At 47.8% G+C, this 18,307-nt stretch overlaps 1 protein-coding gene across 1 annotated transcript in view; it reads left to right on the forward strand.

Moving 5' to 3' along the window:
• The first annotated feature begins 1,591 nt into the window (after window positions 1-1,591).
• SLC26A9 (solute carrier family 26 member 9) overlaps window positions 1,592-18,307 on the forward strand; it is a 44,019-nt gene continuing 27,303 nt past the window's right edge. The window contains exons 1-5 of the mRNA XM_073319870.1: window positions 1,592-1,687; window positions 14,225-14,367; window positions 16,389-16,528; window positions 17,148-17,258; window positions 17,580-17,755. Of these exons, the coding sequence (XP_073175971.1) occupies window positions 14,243-14,367; window positions 16,389-16,528; window positions 17,148-17,258; window positions 17,580-17,755 (552 nt within the window). The 5' untranslated portion in view covers window positions 1,592-1,687; window positions 14,225-14,242. The remainder of the gene's footprint in view (window positions 1,688-14,224; window positions 14,368-16,388; window positions 16,529-17,147; window positions 17,259-17,579; window positions 17,756-18,307) is intronic.

Consider the following 18,307-nt stretch of genomic DNA (forward strand, 5'->3'; position numbering starts at 1 on the left):
AAAGGCACCTCCTGTTGCTCCCTTGATCTGCAGAGGCTGGTATCCCTTAGGCCGAGCAGGGCTGGGGCCAGCACAATCTCCGCTCCCCTTGCTGCTGGGGGAGGATCTGGTACTTGTCTGGACAGTGCCTCACACAATGGGGCCCGGAGCCTGGACTGGGTGTTGCTAGGGGCTACCATAATACAAAGAAATAATAATGCTCCTCATCCACTCATCCCACAACCCATCCTGAGGGAGTGCAGAGGCTGGAAGGCAAGGGAATTGCAACCACGTTTCTCCTCTGGAGAAGAGAACTCCATGAACATGCCCCAATCCCAGCTGGAGTCCTCCCCACCAACACACTCTCCACACTGGTATCTTTCTTCTGGCTTTTCAAACTTGACAACAGCTCGGCTGCAGGTGTACAGTGACTGCTGCCTCTCATGCTGACTGTTGTTTCCTGGTGCTCCCCCACCTGACGATGTCCGTGTGTTGCCTGTTGTCTGATACTTAGATTTTATGTTCCTGGAGGCAGGCTGTTCGGTGTTTCTACAGCGGCTAGCACAATGGGCTCCTGGGCTACAATAATATAAATAAGTAATAAATAATTTTTATAAATATTTTTAAAATCTTAAGGGTTGGATCCTCTGAGGTGCTGGTCACCTTCAAAGAGACATGGGAGCTTAGCACCTTACAAGATTGGACCCAACCTCTGGACCATATGGAAACAGACCAATGGATTACAGCTTGATCGCCACTCTCCATCAGTATCCCATGGTGGGTGCACTTGAGGATGTTGTAAAACTCTCCTTTTGCACTTGCGTGTGCAGTTCTGTACAATGGGAGAGTGGATGAACATTCCCTCCTGACCCTCCATGGTGATCATGCCCTGAAGCAATGAGGATTGATGACCCTGGACAGCTTTACTGTCACAATAACATCACTCCGATGTGATTCTTACTCACACGACAGTCTCTCAATCTCTTCTCCAGGCAGAGCCCCAACAGTGTGGGGAAGCTCAGTGCTCACCGCCTAACAGACCAGCCGCAGCTTACTCTGTCCTCTCCACCCCTCTCATCCCTTTGAACATGGAAATAAGAAAGCAACCGCTTTCCCCTGCCAATCCTTAGTTCAAAGCCCAACCTCTGGGAGTCCAGGACCTGGCACAATGTACTCCATTGTCCTTGTCCGATGCTGAGAGGCAGCCAGAACACAAAGACAGGCTGGAGTCACTGTCCAGTGCGCCAGGAAACTGTAGCCTCGGTCAACAAAAGCATCTTCTCCCCACAATGGGAGTCTGAATGCTGGGGGGACCCGGGGGGACACTCAATATGTTCTATTGTCTCCGAGGGCCCAGGTGTATTGAGGGAATTGTACAATGGGATCAAACAGCCTAATTCTGAACTGGGGAGGCTAAAAAAGCTGTCCTTCTTCAGATCTCTCCTTATCTCCCTTGCTATCTCCTGGGCTTAGCCTGGGTGTACTTGCTTGCAGTCACTTCGTAACAAGCCCAGCAAGCCAATCAGAAGCCAAGCACAGCCCTCAGTCCCCTTGACTGAGGTGAGTTATAAATGACTCACTGGTTTATATTTGAGCACAGTCCTCTGCACACCTCTACCTGGGGAGCAACTCTCTGCCGGGGCTTTCTTGACACATTTGCAGCTCACCTAGCAGAATTAGCCCTTTCTTCCCTCCAGCAAAGGTGAAGGTAAGTCCCTGCTCCCAACAATAGCGCTCTTTGTCTGGGTGGGCGTGGGGGATTCGCACTGTGGTTGCACAGCCACGGGGTGTGAATTTCAATATTTGGAGACCTGGTTGTTGAATGATTTTTTCCCCCCCAAAGGTATTTACCACAGCAGATATGCCAAGGAATTAGCAACAGCAAAGATCAAGGGGCTTGAGTTATGAAGAAAGGCTACAAGAGCCAAATCTGGGAATTAATTATTATGAGATCAAACCCTGCAGTCCTTACTCAGACGAACTCCTGCTGAGATCGGTGGCAATTTGCCTGAGCATGGAGAGTTACTAGTAACTACAGAGCCTGTGGGTCTGGTCTGTTACTGGTGTTTGTGTTGCACCCATTCAGTCTATGGTGCTTTGCAGGCAAGTCCCTGCCCCAAGGAGTTTGCAACCTAAATCATACTTTGTGATGCCCCCCTCCCGCCGCCCCCTCAGTTTGTAAGGTGGAGTTTGCATAGCTTGGCTAAGGAATAAATAGCAGGAGCATGTGGGAGAGGGCATATAAAAGTCTGTCCCGGCCTAATATACCAAGGAGGAAGGGGCAATTATTTAAGGTGGGATGAAATTAAGAAGAAATTTTAGGCTAGAAATCTGAAGGTGCTTCCTACCAGAGATGTGTTAGATTGAGGGATAGTGTCCAAATGGAAGCAGTGGGATTTCCATGGCTTGGGAGTTTTAAATCTAGACTGGACCAAGCCTTAGGATCTGTGTGATAAGCAATAGTCCTGCCCTGCATGGGCCCTAATTGCGGTACCAATTCTCAATACTCTGATCAGTGGAACTCTTGTGCTGATTCTGCCTCTGTGTGCCGCTAAAATCCATCCACTTCTGACTTGTGCATCGGCTGAGAACCTTGGGACAGGTTCTCCCCTGGCATGGTCCCTGAAGAGGCTCTTACCTCCACTGTTATTTACTGGTCAGCAGAAAGTGCTTTCAAGAGCTTGCTGGTATGGGCGGAGATGGATTTTTGCCTAGGTTCAAACCCTGGATGGAGAGAAATGCCCTCCTCTGCCCTTACTGTTGGGAACGATGGACTAGGTGACCCATAAGGTGTTTTCCCTTCTCTCATATCAGATTCCCGGGGGGAGGGAATGTGTCTGTGTACATGAGAGAGCGCTAAGCAGGCAACTTGGATAAGAGTGTTCTCAGGTGCTGCAGGAATGCTGCAGTCTGCAAACTTCCTAATTCCTGAGACTTTCCTTTGCCCGTGTGCTCTTCAAAGGACAATAGTAGTCTCGGTGCTCTGGGAACATATAGCCAGAGGGGGCTATTGGGGAGCAGACTTTCCCCCTTACCTCTCTATTCTTTTCAAGTCATTTCTCAGTCCTTTCCCGCAGAGCTATGGAGATGCTGCCTCCATACGGGGATGGGGAGCTGTGATGGAAAACTTTCCAAGGGCCAAACGCTGATGTTGTTGAGATCAGTGGCAAGACTCCCATTGACTCCAGCCACATCGGGATTTGCCCCTAAAAGCGTTCCTAAACTGGGTGATTTTGTAGAATCTAGCAGCCACCCACCTGACAGCTCTTGAGAAAAGAGAGGCCCCCAGGGGTTCTTATAGCATTTCAACCCTGTAGCCTGCTGAGGGGCTGCTGACCTTGCTCCAGATCAGCTCTGACTGCACTAAGTCAAGGGGCTGGCCTGGCCCTTGGAAGCCAGGCTGATGCTGGTGGTGGAGATGTTATTTTTGGTGGTCTGGGGGAATGAGTGCATGGGCTTCCCACTGGAGACGTATCAGCCTCACCACTGTTACTGGCCCCCTAGCTGGCTGTCTCAGCAGAGAGGCTAAGGATCGTAGAGGACCTGGAGACTCCACTCCTCTCCAAGCCCTAGAGATGCCTCCTGGGGGGTCAGGACGGAGGCCCCGTGGGATGGGGAAAGCAGCACTCTGCTGTATCTGTGTGGTGGCCACGGACAGAGGGTGTCAGTCTCCAGTGCTGGCACCCTGGCACCTGCACTGAATTGTTCTGACGCAATAAGTGTATTGTTCTTCTGCACTGGAGCAGCGCTGCATTGGAGCCGGCAGAGCTGCTCATTTTTTATTCCTTGCACCCCAAAGCTGTTCCTTCCTAACATGCCTACCAGCTTCCCCTTCTTCCCATAATTAAACTCGGACGAGAAGCAGCTGAAAAGTTGGGGCAGGGCTGAGAGCAAGTGGGTTATTTAAACAAATCAGAGAAAGACTCGGCTAAATTCTGGTCTCATTTGTAAGATAGTCAATCCAGAGTAACTCCAAGGACTCGAAAGGAGTTACTCCGGATTTACACCAGAGACCAGAATGTGGCCAAGGAAGTGAAAGCATTTTCTTTCATAACCCCCCTTGTCAACCAAATGCTTTGGCTTCACCTGCAGTAACTGGCAGATGTCTGCAGCTCTCATTATCATGGTTACCAAGTGCACAGCTAGTGTGGTTTGAAACGCCTGTGAAGTGGTGCAACAAATATTGGCACTGGCCCAAGGGTAGCAGCGAGAGTGCTGAGCCTGAGCTCCTGCCCAGTGCTTGCTCGGGTTTGTTCCCTCCACCCCCCGCCCCCCCACCCCCGCTCCGAAGGACCATCTGCCTATGGAAATCATCAATTAACACGCCCAAATATTTAAACCAAAAGAAACCATTGTTTCAAAACCTAGCTGCTGTGTAGCAAAGGGGCCAGACGATGGCCACTGGACTCCTTCCTTTGGGCTGTAGGGACTGAGAGTGAACATGTGAGAAAATACGGGCTATTGAGGGTTGAGGTGTGGAGCAGGGCATATAGATGTTCCACCTCTGCCACTGTGACCTAACCCTGTAGGGTTTTGTACCCACCACCGTGGTATCTGAGCACCTCCTACAGAAAATGAAACCCAGGGACTTCAGGGAGTGTTTGGCACCTCTTCCTTTTTTGGGGTCAAACCACTGCTTGGGATCAAGCTTTTTATCTGTAGCTGATCTATCTTCACTCCTCCTTATGGCACTTATTATATGGCCAGTTTTTCAAAGTGCGCAGCCCCTAGGGTGACCAGATAGCAAGTGTGAAAAATCAGGACAGGGAGATGAGTGTGTGTGTGTGTATGTGTGTAGGGCTAATAGTATCCCATGAGACAAAGCCCCTAATTCCAGGATGTCTAACAGCTCCCAATCACTCCCACTGGGCACTTTAAAATGTGGCCACTCATGTCTCCGTTCTGGTCTAAATGTAAGACGTTTTCCCAGCAGAATTATGTTAGTTGGGGGGTGGATTTTTACCTGTACAGCTATTCCAGTAAAAGTCCGAGCATAGGCACAGTTTTACCAGTATAAGGTGCTGTGTATTGGTATGATTGATTTGGCATGACCAAATAAAAATCAACTCTACTGTTAAAAGCACTTTTATACAGGTAAAACTATGTCTGCACTCGGGGGGTGGAGATGGGGGTTGAGGTTCTGCTTTGACTACGCTGGCATAATAAAAGCAGCAAAACTTTTAAGTGCCTAAGCACTGAAATCTCTGGGTTTCAAAAGGACTGGAGATGGAAGTGAACAAACCTGTGGATTTTAGAAAATTTCCTAGGTAAACTCATTGGGGTCAGGAGGACATGATTAGGAGAGGCTGGGGAAGTGGTCGTGGTAGGGGATACTGGGATACAAAGGTGAGTGCAGTAGAAATAGAAAAAGACTAAGTTTTTTGAGGCAGGGACTTTTTACTATGTACGTACAGCCCCTAGCATCATGGGGCCCTCATCCTGACTGAGTCCTCTAGGTGGTACTAGAATGCAAATAGTGAATACCAGCAGGAGCAGGAAGGTGGAGTGAGTTTGATCAGCATTCCTTGGAGTGAGTGAATTACACAACATTCTGAAACAACTTGCATTGGTTTAGAACAGACTCCTCTTTCCCCTGGATCCTGTGTGATCGGCTCACCAGAGGAGAGGCTAAATGAAGTGAAGGGGAAATAAAGGATGAGTAGTGTGGTATGTTGAAAACTGTGTTTAAATAACAAGCTATCCCTTTAAATGTAAGGAGTTTCCTGATCCTGGTTGCAGGCTCAGGGACCTCTGTAGGGAAGTGTGCAGTCTGGGCCTTCTGCAGAAAGTCCAATCTGCAAAAAAGCCAGTGTAGAGCAAGGTGGGGTGAGAGGTGCCTCTCTACCTTAGGGAGCAGTCTGCTTGGTCTCTGCATTTGATTGTTTGTGTGTTAGATTTCTGAATTCTAAGAAATAAAATAATGTTATGTTGCAACCTTTCAGAAAGAGTATCTAACTTTCTGTGTGCATGCCATGAACCTAACAGCTGGGTGTTAAGAGGGGTGAGATTATGTTTAATTTGGGAAAGAGAACTTGCCACTATGGGAGTGTCATAGAAATACACTTAGCACTGGATTCTCAGTTGGGGTAAACCTACATAACCCTGTTGACTTCCATGGAGTTGCACTAATTTACACCAGCTGAGGATCTGGCGCTTAGTCTTCACAAAAAATTCCCTGCCATTTCAATGGTTTCTGTTTAATTCCCACAGGGGAAAAGCAGGACGTGACCCGACATGATTTTAGCAGGTTTGGTTTGTTTAAAGTTTCTTCAGCTCCGTCACATTCCCTTCTCCAGAGTCACTCCCAAAGCACATTGAGAAAACATCACAGGGATCTCAACTGCATGACATGCTTGGTTCCCTTGTCCATCCTTGTGGCCTCCAGGGCATCCCTACAGTGCTGCTGGCTCTGACAGAGGCATTGAGGCTCATCCACTTCCATACTCCACTTGCAGCTGCGTTTGTAGCATTGCTTGCTGGGCCTCTTAAGGTATCTATATAGGAGTGACCAGAACGGCTGCAGGCAGCACTGCAAGGTGGGATGGAGAAGGGTCCAATGAGCTAGTGCAGTTGCAATGCTTGTGGTTTCCCATGTGCACTGGGAACCAACATGGTTAGAAGACAGCACTGGTTCACGTGGACTAAACCAATAGACTTAATCTTGGGTATTGCACCCAAAGCTTTACACCTGTGATGGGCATTTATGGGTACATGAGGTTTTGCAGACATTGCTTGAACAGCCTTGAATATGCAATGGTTTGTTGTAAAACTTCCTCATCTAGTGTAGACTCAGAGGCAAAAGACATTTTTAATGAAGCTTAATCTAAGGTTTGGAGACCCTGAACTTATTGAGATGTTAAGGAATCAGGGAGAAAACCACGGGAGGAGGCAGTGAGACACATCATGTGTAAAAAAGTCATCTGTAAATGATTTGCATTTTCTCCCTAAACATAACTGGCCAAATTCCTCCCTTGTGGAGTTCCACTGAAGACCCTTCACTTACTCCAGGAGTGAATTTGGCCCGATTTTAAACAAGATACAACCCAACTGCTCTCAGAGAAAGTGAATTTCCCACCCAGTTTTGCTAGTTTTGACTCATGCGCCCTGGATCTGAAGTTTCCCTCTTGCTCCAACTCTGTCAGCACCAAACAGTTGTTTCGTGCTGTTGGATCCTATCCACACTGAGCGGAAACTTCAATGTGACTTTCTCTCCCCAGACACAGCTATCAGCAGTGCCGGGACAAGAGATAAGGAGCTGGGATTCCTGGCAGTGAGGCAGGCGCTAGGAGAAAAGTTTGTGCTTGGCACACCTGGAGTGGTTTGAAACTGGCAGGACACGAGTTAACCAATCAGGAGCTCACAGGGCACCATGCAACATTGCAACTCAGCTGATACTTTGTGCTTGTCTGACCTTATGGAACAATTTATTTTGCCTGTTCCATGCCCTTGCTGTGAAACAGTTCTGCCCCAATTCTGTGTGTGCTCAGAATTCTATGCCCTGGCTTAAGGATTCGGAGCGTGCCTTTACTTTTCACTCTGTAGGCCCAGATTACCAAGTGCTCGTCACTAGTAATCAAGGCCGTATTTCCCACTGCACTGCACTTAGCACCCAGCAGTGCCCTCTGAAACACTGATGGGCCTGGCTTCTCAAAAGAGCTCTGCACTCAAGGTGTTTCCACCATGCGGAGGCTCCTGAGAAACTGGCCACTTGTTTTGGTGCCTAAACAGAAATGGAGTTCTTTGGAGAATCTGGCCTCTAGTTAAGAAAATGATCATTGGCAGCACAGCATTTCACTGGCTTTGGGATCCCATCCCTGTAGATTACTTGCATTGTCTCTGGCCAGCGTTTTGCCACTGTGACGAAGGCAAAACGCTATCTTGGGTATGTCTCCACATGCCCACCTCCGTGTTACTCCTTCTCCACCACGACAGCTGGCTTACTCTTTCGTTCACTGCACAATCAAGTGACTCCTGCTCTTTACTTCTGAAATCTCAAAGGTTTAGCCTGTTGTTTGATCTAGGGCAAGGCCATTGATAAGCCAACTCAAGAACTTGACTCTCTCTGAGATGCTGACATCATCGGCCTGTTTGTTCAAGATGAATTTAATCATGAGAATATTATTTTTTTCACGTTTGCCAGCACTTTCGCTCAGCAGGAGGACTTCACTAAAGAGCTGTGGTATAGTCAGCAGATTCGGTCCCTCTGATGGCATGGCAGGCACACTGCTCAGAAACCAACCAGATTGAGAAATAAAGTTTCACATACCTGAAACTTAGGCCAGGGTCACTGGAGTTTATGATCTTTTGCTGCAACTTGATTTGGGTTTTCTAATAAGGCATAGGGGATTGAGAATCTGGAGTGAGCCCGGGTGGGGGTGACTTACAGAATCTGGAGTCAAGCCAGGAGTAACTCTGTATCCAGAACAAGCTGTAGGGGACTGAGAACTTGGAGTGAACCTGGGGTGGGAGGGAGAACTGGAAATCTGGAGGGACAGGGCTTCTGGGGTGAGCCTAGATGAGCTGGCAATCTGGAACAAGCCCAGCAGGGAGTGACTGGGAATCTCGAGTGAGTCTGGAGTGACTGGGCTTCCAGAATGAGCTATAGGAAGCTGGGAATCTGGAGCAAGTCCAAGGGTGCAGGGATTAAAAATCTAGAATGAGCGTGGAGGGAATGAACTTGAAATTTGGGTCCAGTCTGGGGCTGTGTTTAGGGTGAGCCTGAGCCAAGTCTCAAATGACCCTGTCTTCATAATGGAAAAAACAAGAAAGGGGATGCCAGTCAAAGTGCTGACACCTGCAGGGTTCTGAACCCAGTGACCAATGATACCAGAAGGGAAGGTCTCCTTGCACGTGGTCACACCACTGCAGCCCCACTCCTTGCCCTGTCATGTAAGCCAGGCAGGGTCAGTTTGGATAGAGACCTACCTAGTGTCTGGGAGAAATGGTCTTGGTTATGCAGAAAGTGACACTCTTCTGAGTCAGCACTGACCCACGGCCAAGCCTGGTATTAGAGAGCCCAGCGCTGTTGGAGGTGCTGCATTTTGGATGATGGGTGCAATCTAGGTCTGGCTCCATGTGATCATTAGAATTTTTGTGGCACATGTCACCATATGAGGGTTGTCAACCTCAGGTTCTTGGCAAAATTTCCATTCGCACCATCATACTGCTGACCTATATTCCCACAGCCATTTCAGCTGCCTGCATTATCCTTCGATTCCTGCCCCGGACCTCTGTGCTATGTTACTGCACATTGTTAAAATCTTCCAGACTCCACCCCAGAGGTGGCTACCTCTCAGCTAACAGTGACATCATTCCTCTGGGCATACACTTATGGGTGAAATCCTGGCTCCAACAGGGCCAGGATTTCACCCAGTATGTTTAGGACCTGATCCTGAGCAGTGCTGAGCCTGAGGGGCGAAGGCTATAGGAGTTGAGCGTGTTTGGCACCTCTCCGGCTTAGTCCTCTGGTGTGTAACACACTTGGGATGATATTTTCGGGTTTGACTAGGCAGGTGACACCATTGCCAGGTATGTAGAAGGCGCATCTGCACAAACTAGCCCTGTTGCTGTGGTGTCAGTCACTGGTCTCCATTAGTCACTGGTCCCTCTCTATCAGAATGGAAAATGCTTTGGGGTCTAGTATAGATGGGAGCAAGCCATGGTCGATACTCATTCCAGGCAATCTGTTAGGCTCCTGGTTTTATCAGATGCGTGTTCCACAATAGTCAGTATAGGTTGGGCCAGAAGTGTCCAGAGAAAGAAAAAGTTAAATGATTGCAAAAACCCCCAACTGTACTCAATAATCGTCCTGCCTGGGGTGAAATATTTCAAAGAAAGCTGGGCTGCCTGGAAGATGCTGTCTGACTGAGATTGTCTAGTCCCATCTACACCTCCAGCTCTGTTCTTATGAGCGTGAACCTTTGTCTCTGGAGAAAGCCTGGAGGGAAAGCACAGTTTAGGAGGCTGGGACAGCAAACTCCCATAGGAGTGTGTAACTGCTCTGTACAAAGCTAGAGCCTGCAGCCATATGACCTTGGGCTCAGATCTCATCAGCTCTCAGGGCTGGACCTGGAGACCTCTAAAGATATATCTACGCTGCAATCAGAGATGCGATTGCAGCACATGGAGACATACCTGAGTGTCAGGATCCCAACAAGGGCAGTCAGGCCAAGGGTCAGAGTAGGGTCAAACCCGAGGCTGGGAGTAGCAGAGGACTTGCGTAGTCAGGTTCCAGGCTAGGGCAGATACCAAGGATCAGAGTCCAAGTCAGGGTGCAGGTCAGAAGGCAAAATGAAAATCAAACCAAGATCAAAGCCAGGATTTGCACAGGGAGCAAGGATGGTCATGGCAGCCACAAATGACCTTTGGGTTTATATCGAGTGGGGAGCCAGTGATGAGCCTTGGGGCTCCTGCCTGTCAGACCCCTTGACACAGGACTTTCCATGGGCTATGTCCACAGCAGGTCATGAGCATCAGTGTGCAAGCTAGTTACAGCTGCTACTGGGTGCCTAGTAGTCCTACAGGGCCTGGGTTCTGGATCTGTGGAGTCGTACACTCAGCTAGCTTTAATCCAGCTCGTTTAGGTACCACATATGCAGGCTCTCCTAGCCTAAACTGGGAGGGCTTCACTCCCACGTTGCCATGGCTTTACTACTATTGTTATTCCAGCTAGCTAGATCAAAGCTTTCTTGGGTACGTGTCCACATGCTGCAACCTCGCCTCTGATTACAGGGTAGACATGCACTAAAGGGAAACCACTCTTTCCCCTGAGTCACAACTGAGCCAGGGCCTGGGAATGGGGCTATACCACTGGGATTCCATCTTTCAAATAATGGAAGACCACAGTCCTCGCCTCACATAGGCCCGGTCTACGCTAGACACGTTTGCTAGTAGTAATGGCAGATGGGGCATGATTTCTTTTATGACATTCTGCTACCAGCAAACGCCCTGGTGTAGATGCAGTTGGACAGGCAGAAAAAAGTCCTTTTGCCAGTATAGCTGATTTCATTTGCACAACTGTTATAAGTTATACAGGCAGAAGAGCTCTTTTTCTGGTATAAACTGCGTCTACACTAGAAAGCTTTGACAGGATAGCCATACTGATACAGCTGTACCAGCAAACCCTTTCTAGTGTAGACAAGGCCCTCGTCCCTGAAGATCCCTTGGGGCTGTTCACAAGAGATGGGGTGTTGCTGGTTGTGCTCTGACCACATTTTGAGGGTGGTAATTAACATTCTGTCTCCCTAAAATCACCCCATGTCTTCAGCTGGATATAGTAGCCTCCGCTTCCCATCCCAGACTGGTGTGTAGTGCTGATGTGCTCTGCTGAACTGCTGCCATCTTCTGCCCTGCATTTCAGTGGTCCATGTAGCAATCCTCATATACAGCCTCTAAAGCACCTCGCAGACTCTAATGATTCCCTTTTCCTGACTAGCTTTTGCCCCAGGCCATGTGCCCTTGTGTTCAGGTATTTTAGGAACAGTGTCTCTCCAGATCTGTGGCCCGGATATCACATTGTTTTAATCCACCTCAAGACATGCCCAGACAGAAAGATTTTTCTCCTGGCCTATCAGACAGCAATCCCAGTCCTACCACCCTGATTCACCCAGATTGCTCCCTTTTGGCAGTCACATGAGATAATCTAGTTCTGTTCTGAACCCAGACTGGGCTACAATGCAGAAAATACACAGAAAGTACAAATAGCCAGATTCATCCACTGACTTCAGTGGGCTACCCCGGGGATGAATTGGGCCCAAAACATTTAACATTAACTGCATCACTCCCAGACCGAGGGTATGTCTACACTGCAATTCAAGCTGTGATGGGGCTAGCGGTATCGGCGCTGGCGTGGCTGAAAATTAGCAGTGTAGATGCGGCGGCATGAGATTCAGAGCAGGCTCGCAAGGCGATCACGTGCCCAAGTTCCCCGGTGTATTTGTACAGCCCATGCTGCCATGTCTCCACTGCTAATTTAGTGAAAGCTAGAGCAGGTATGTCAGGTTTCAGAGCAGCAGCCGTGTTAGTCTGTAGCCACAAAAAGAACAGGAGGACTTGTGGCACCTTAAAGATGAACAAATTTATTAGAGCATGAGCTTTCGTGGGCTACAGCTCACTTCATCGGATGCATAGAATGGAACATACAGTAAGAAGATATATATATACATACAGAGAAGGTGGAAGTTGCCATACAAACTGTGAGAGGCAAGCAGGTATGTCTAACCAAGCTGCGATCACGCCTCAGATTGCAGTGCTGACAATATACTCAATGCAGCCAGCACATAGCTTTTCCTCTGGAAACCTTTATTCCTTCTCTCTGACCACCCCCTTCCCTCAGGCTTTCTCCGAGGATGGGCTCAATGTCATGTCGGCCTTTGTCTACACAGGGAAATTGACTGGAAGAGCTATTGTAGCAGTTCCTTATTGCCTGCATGGCCCTATTTTCAGACGTTTTGCTTCCTGTCACCCCAGACAACATGGAAGATGCCACTTTGGAGCAAAAAATGGCATCCTCCAGGCAGCGTGACCTTGCACACACTGCACGTGTGAGGTTATGCTGAGCAGAGCAAAATGGTGTCCTCCACGCACTCAGGATAGTCGCAACTGCATCCGTTGAATTGCATGACCCTCCGAGGTGTCACGACCCATCGTACGAGAACCCCTGAGATATTTCTATCATTGCACTATTCTGGAATTGAGTGATTTTTATTCTGGAACCGCGTATTCTTATCGGGAGCTAGTCTGGAATAGTTTTTTCAGCTATTAATATTCTGTTCAATTTCCCCATGCAAACAAGGCCTTCATCCTAGTTTACACTGGAAGCTCTGGATATTCCTGGGCCCAGTAGAAAACAATTTTGAGACAGACATAAGGAGAATTTGTTATTCAAGTACTCCCAGAATTTTGGATGTAAAATGGCACTTGGTTCTAAACTAAAATGCAGCCAATGCACTATCCAAAACCAGTTTGGATTTAGCTGATACACAGATGGGTCAACTCCAGAACCTTCTACTTGATTTCCTCTAAAATTTAGAGTTCTGGTAAAACAGGATCTGGATAAAAACCTACTCTGGTTTTGGTTCCATAAGGCCAAAATATCCACTGTCAAGGTTTTGCACAATCAAAACCTGACCCTCTTGTGCCCAATCTCTTGAAACAAAGATCCGGGTGTAAATCTACGTGGCTACATTGACGTCAATGGAGCTATAGCCGAGATTCTGCAGAATTCACACCTTTCAGCGATGTGCAGTTAATTTCTTGATAACTATTCCCTGAAATCCCAGTTGCTTTCCCATCCCCGACGTGTGTGATGGGCAATGACTTTCTTAAATAAATGTCAGACAAAAATAATTATCCACATCCTTGTTTCAAATGTATGCATTCCCCCTCCTCACCCTCAGACTCATCAGCTCATAATGGTTCTCCCCTTTCCTCTGGTGGCTTTGTTTACACTAAAGTGAGCCATGGGGAGTTTATTATCTTCCCCGGGCGACACCTAGATATTGCATAGGGCTGGTCAAACAGGACTGTTCGGCATCATTTTCATACAAATAGGTCAACAACTGTTACATCTCTGTGTGAGAGAAAATTGTTCCCAGCTTCTGGCAGGAATCAAGTATTACCCCACAGCTCTGAGCAGGACAGAATAGCAACTCTAAATGCAAATATGAAACACCAAGGGTGTTATGTTTGTAGATGAATTAATGAGGCGCTGTAGCTGGAACCTCTTGGATGAAAGCTGCTCCGTACCGGTAATGTTAATATTTCCCACTGCACAATGCTTCACAGACATGCTAATTAATCCTCCCAGCAGTGCTATGATGTATCACTAACCCCATTTTATGCATGGTGAAACTGAGGCATGGAAAGATCAGGTGACTTTCCCAAGCCCAAACAGTAAGTCATTGGCAGAGCCAAGATTAGAACTGTACTTCCTGACACCCAATCCGGTGCACATTCCTTTAGATCACATTGCCTCGCTTATGAGTTTCACTATAAAACAGGTGACAAAAAATCCATTTAGTCCAAGAGGTGGTGACCCAGCCTGGAAACAGACAATCTCTTGCTGCAGAAGCCTGCTTGTGAAGTGGAAAGAAGACATTTAGGAGACAGAATACTCAGAGGAAATCCTAAATGTCTGGATGAAGGAGGCTAGACCAAGTCTCTCTTCTTCTTCTCCTAAAACTTCACTTGGTGGCCAGATCTGCTCACGCTGATTCCTTTCTTCTCCTTTGTCTTATCTCGGAAGGATTTGAAGGACACCGAGATGAACCAAGCCCGACCTCGCTATGTTGTCGACCGGGCTGCGTATTCTGTCAACTTCTTCGATGAAGAGTTTGAGAAGAAAAAGAGAAGTTATCCACTTGGGGAAAAAGTCAAGAACCTTTTCAGGTAATGTGGAATGCTACTGAGTCGCCTTCGGAGCCTGTTGCCAGGTCAGATTTGGCTCAGCAGTGCGGTGTTTGAGGGGGTGGAGACAGGGGAAGGAGCGAATGCGAACCCTGAGATCAATGCAACATTTCCATTAAAAAAAATTCCAGGGGAAACATGTTTTTAAGCAAATAAATGGTCTCCTGTGGCATTTTACAACCCGGGCATTGTAGCATGGGGGAAGCAATGACAAGCTGTTAGCAATTTTCTAGTCAATTTCATAATTAGTAGAGAGATTTTTTTCAAAAGCATGAAGGGCAGTAGGCAACCAGCTGCCCCTGAAGCAGCCCACGACTATGGAGGTTTGATTCACACACACACAAAGGCTCTATCATTCAGCTCTGGCTGCATAAAAGGACCTGGAAATAATCAGAAATGGCCCCTTGAAAATACCCCCACGTGTATGGGGGCTCCTCAGCTGGCATAGACCTAGTGTAAGGGCTCTGCCCCGCCCTGTTATCAGCTCCCAGCATAGGGAGTGAATCAGAAGCAAGGCTGGAGTGCAAGGCATTATGGCTAGTCCTTGCTTCCCGGGGTCTAGTGTAGGCCAGCCTTAAGGCTGCTTTCACTTACATTGGGTGCAGGGCCCTGCCTCAGAATATGGGGAGTGCAAAATTGGCTTAAAGCCACTTTAACACTCTTCCAACATGTATAGAGTCCTGGCCCTGCCCCCAGGACAGCAATGGACTAACTGAGAGTCAGGCCCAGCAAGCTAATAGCTAACTGAGCACAGATATTTGGAGTGGAAAGATTTCTGTACTCTGAAATCAAGATGGGCGGCTGTTTGAGGTGCTCTCTGGGCTTTGGATAGGCAAAGCCATAGGCTAGAGAGCCTTTGTTAAACTCGACACATTGATGCCTGTGAGGCTGTGGCTGTTCCCATGTTGACTTTAGTTTTGGGTGGCATCCAGGTGCTTTTTAAGTGGAGAGAGCTTTTCAATAAGCCCCAGGAATAACTGCTCTCTCTCTCTCTCACTTCGCCGAAGTACAGAACAGCACCACCCCAGGGAGAAAATGCAATCACAGCCGCTGGAGATTAATACATCTGAGATAACCAGCGCTGAGTAATGAATATATATTTGATTGGGTTTGCACTGTAATTGAAAGGTAAATGGAGTTTATGGTTTTCACTTCAAATGAATCAGTCTACAGTCAGAAATGAAGGCAGCCTGGCTGTGCTCAGAAGAATGCTTTTGCTTTGCATTTATATAGAAAGCATCTTTCACCCAAGTATCTCAAAGGGCTTTGCAGACATTAACTGAGGAAGCCTGTGCATGTGTTGTTAGATCCATAGGACTGATAGGTAAGCTGAGCTTCACTGACATGCTTAAAGCCTTATAATGAGTCAGTGGCAGAAAGGAGAACAGAACCTAGAGAAACCCTGTGTAGAGAAACCCTGAAAGTCCTATGTTCTAACCACTGAAGAAAGATACTGCCTGAGATCCCTGAACAGTTCAGGGGATGTAGATATAAGATCTTACTTTAATTTCAATAGCGGATATGTGTCTAAATCCCTGTGATTGCTTTGGAAACTTCACCTGCTCTTTCTAAAGTAGAAACCCTGTCCAACCATGCATTCTAGGGTAATATACAGATCCTAGAGATCCACTTCCCTTTTCCAACATGTGTGATGTTCAGCCTATGCTAATAACCAGTGGCATGGTTGTCCACTGAATGCATCCAATGAAGTGAGCTGTAGCTCACGAAAGCTTATGCTCAAATAAATTTGTTGGTCTCGAAGGTGTCACAAGTACTCCTTTTCTTTTCGTGTGAAACATACACAGAATGTTGCCACATCAGACTGGTGATGCTTCTCACACCCAGATTGGCTTTGTATCTGCTCCACACTAGTGTAAATGGCTTCCCAAGGCAAGAGGCAATGAAAATCAGGACCATTGTCCTTAGCATAGGAAACCTCGTAGTGAGGGGAAATGCTTCTTATCGGGACCCTCCTTCCTTACTTGTGTTCATTTCCTCTCTAGATGTTCATCATCCAGGTTCAAAGTCATCATCTACAGTCTGTTTCCAATACTCGTTTGGCTCCCTAAATATAAAATTAAAGACTACATTGTGCCCGATGTCCTTGGGGGAATCAGTGCGGGGACCATTCAAGTGCCACAAGGTGAGACCAGGTTTCCTTTCTCCAGTGGGGGTTAGGAAGTAACTTCCCCCCATGAGCAGCTGGGAGGAGAGAACATTCCCACCTTGCTCCAATTAAAGTTCGGACACGCTGTCGATGGCTGATTTTATCCCCTTCCTGGGGTTTGGCTTTATTAGTAACAAAAGAACATAAACCCTCAGCCAAAGCTTTCTCCTCAAAGCTGGCTCGTCCTGGTTTTCCCTGCAGAGCCCCCCTGGCTCTGCCCCTAGTTGCCTCTCGCCAGAGGGTCACATCTCGTATCCTGGGAGAGTTAACACGCTGCATTTACCACAAAGACCCCGCAGCACTGACACAGCAGCTTTGTGCAGATTTTTAGCTTCTGCTAACAGGATGAGTCGCTACTCGAAGAGTCCTGCACCCCTATGAAGGCTCATAGACCCTGCTGCCTTGGTGCAGTAGCCCACTCCATAAATGTCCCGTCTGGGTTTTCTTGCATCTTCCCCTGGAGCATTTAGTACATTGCCAAAGACAGGCTGCCGAACTAGCTGGGCCACTGTTCTGTGCCAGGAGGGGAATTCCCAGGGCCCGCAGCTGTAACTGAGATGGAAGATCTGAAGTCAATTTCACTTGCATTTTTCAGGGATGGCCTTTGCACTGCTTGCCAATCTGCCTCCCATCAATGGACTCTACTCCTCCTTCTTCCCTTTGATACCCTACTTCATCTTAGGTGGCGTCCACCAGATGGTCCCAGGTAAGTTCCCCTTTTTAGTTCTGAAATTTGAATGTCTGTACATTCCAACTACGTTCATTGCCCAAGGGCACATCCTCCAGCTGTACCATATCTCCTGACAGGGCGCTGTTTTACCAAGCCTCCTCTCTGGTGCATTAGTCAATGTCCTGGATCCCTGGTGCCTGCTGTATAGCATTGCGCCATGCGCTGATAAACCACTGCCGTGTTCTGCTACAGAACTGACTGCATTGCAGTGGTGGGTGATTCCCAATTTACGTTAACGCTTTTCAGGATGGGATGCTTGTATACATGTAAGTCACCTGTTACTCTTTTGTCCTGTAGGCACCTTTGCTGTCATCAGCATTATCGTTGGGAGCGTCTGCCATGATCTGGCTCCTGAGTCCGATTTCGAATACTTTAACCATACCACCAATGAGATAAACATCAACAACACAGCCATGGAGGCAGCCAGACTGGAGATTTCCGCCACATTAGCTTGTCTGACAGCCATCATACAAGTAAGGACATCTTGGCACTAACACTGCAGTGTCCACTGTCTGAGCTAAGCCTAACCCTCCCCCTTGTATGAGGTTGGATTTTGTCATTTGTACACCCTCAAGGAAGGGGATGGCAGTGCCAGCAAGTGCAACAATTGGGACTGTTTCCAAGTAGATGATACCTGGAAACAAAAGGTTTGAAAGCGTCCTGTGGTCCTGGCTCCCACTTCAGAAACACTGGACCTCAGACACTATAGTGATTCCTACACTATAATAGGGATCTGGATAGATGGACCCATCCTATATTAAAGTTTCTGAACAAGAAAGAGACACATTGAGGTCTCTGTTCTTTTTCCATGATCAGCAGCTCATAGCAATTGCAGGTGTGTTTTTACTCCAAAGACACTTTCATGGGAGCACATGGGGTAGTAGAAAATTAAGCACGTGGCAATGCCCATAGGAGGCATGGTGTGTGCTAGACACATGGTCTGTATTTCCACTGCCTATGTTCAGAGAGGGCGTCTTGCTCATGGTGCAGGGCTGGGGGGAGGACGCAGTTGCCAGCGTGGTGCA

This window comes from Lepidochelys kempii, chromosome 21 (assembly GCF_965140265.1).
Source record: "Lepidochelys kempii isolate rLepKem1 chromosome 21, rLepKem1.hap2, whole genome shotgun sequence".
NCBI classification, from domain to species: domain Eukaryota; kingdom Metazoa; phylum Chordata; order Testudines; family Cheloniidae; genus Lepidochelys; species Lepidochelys kempii.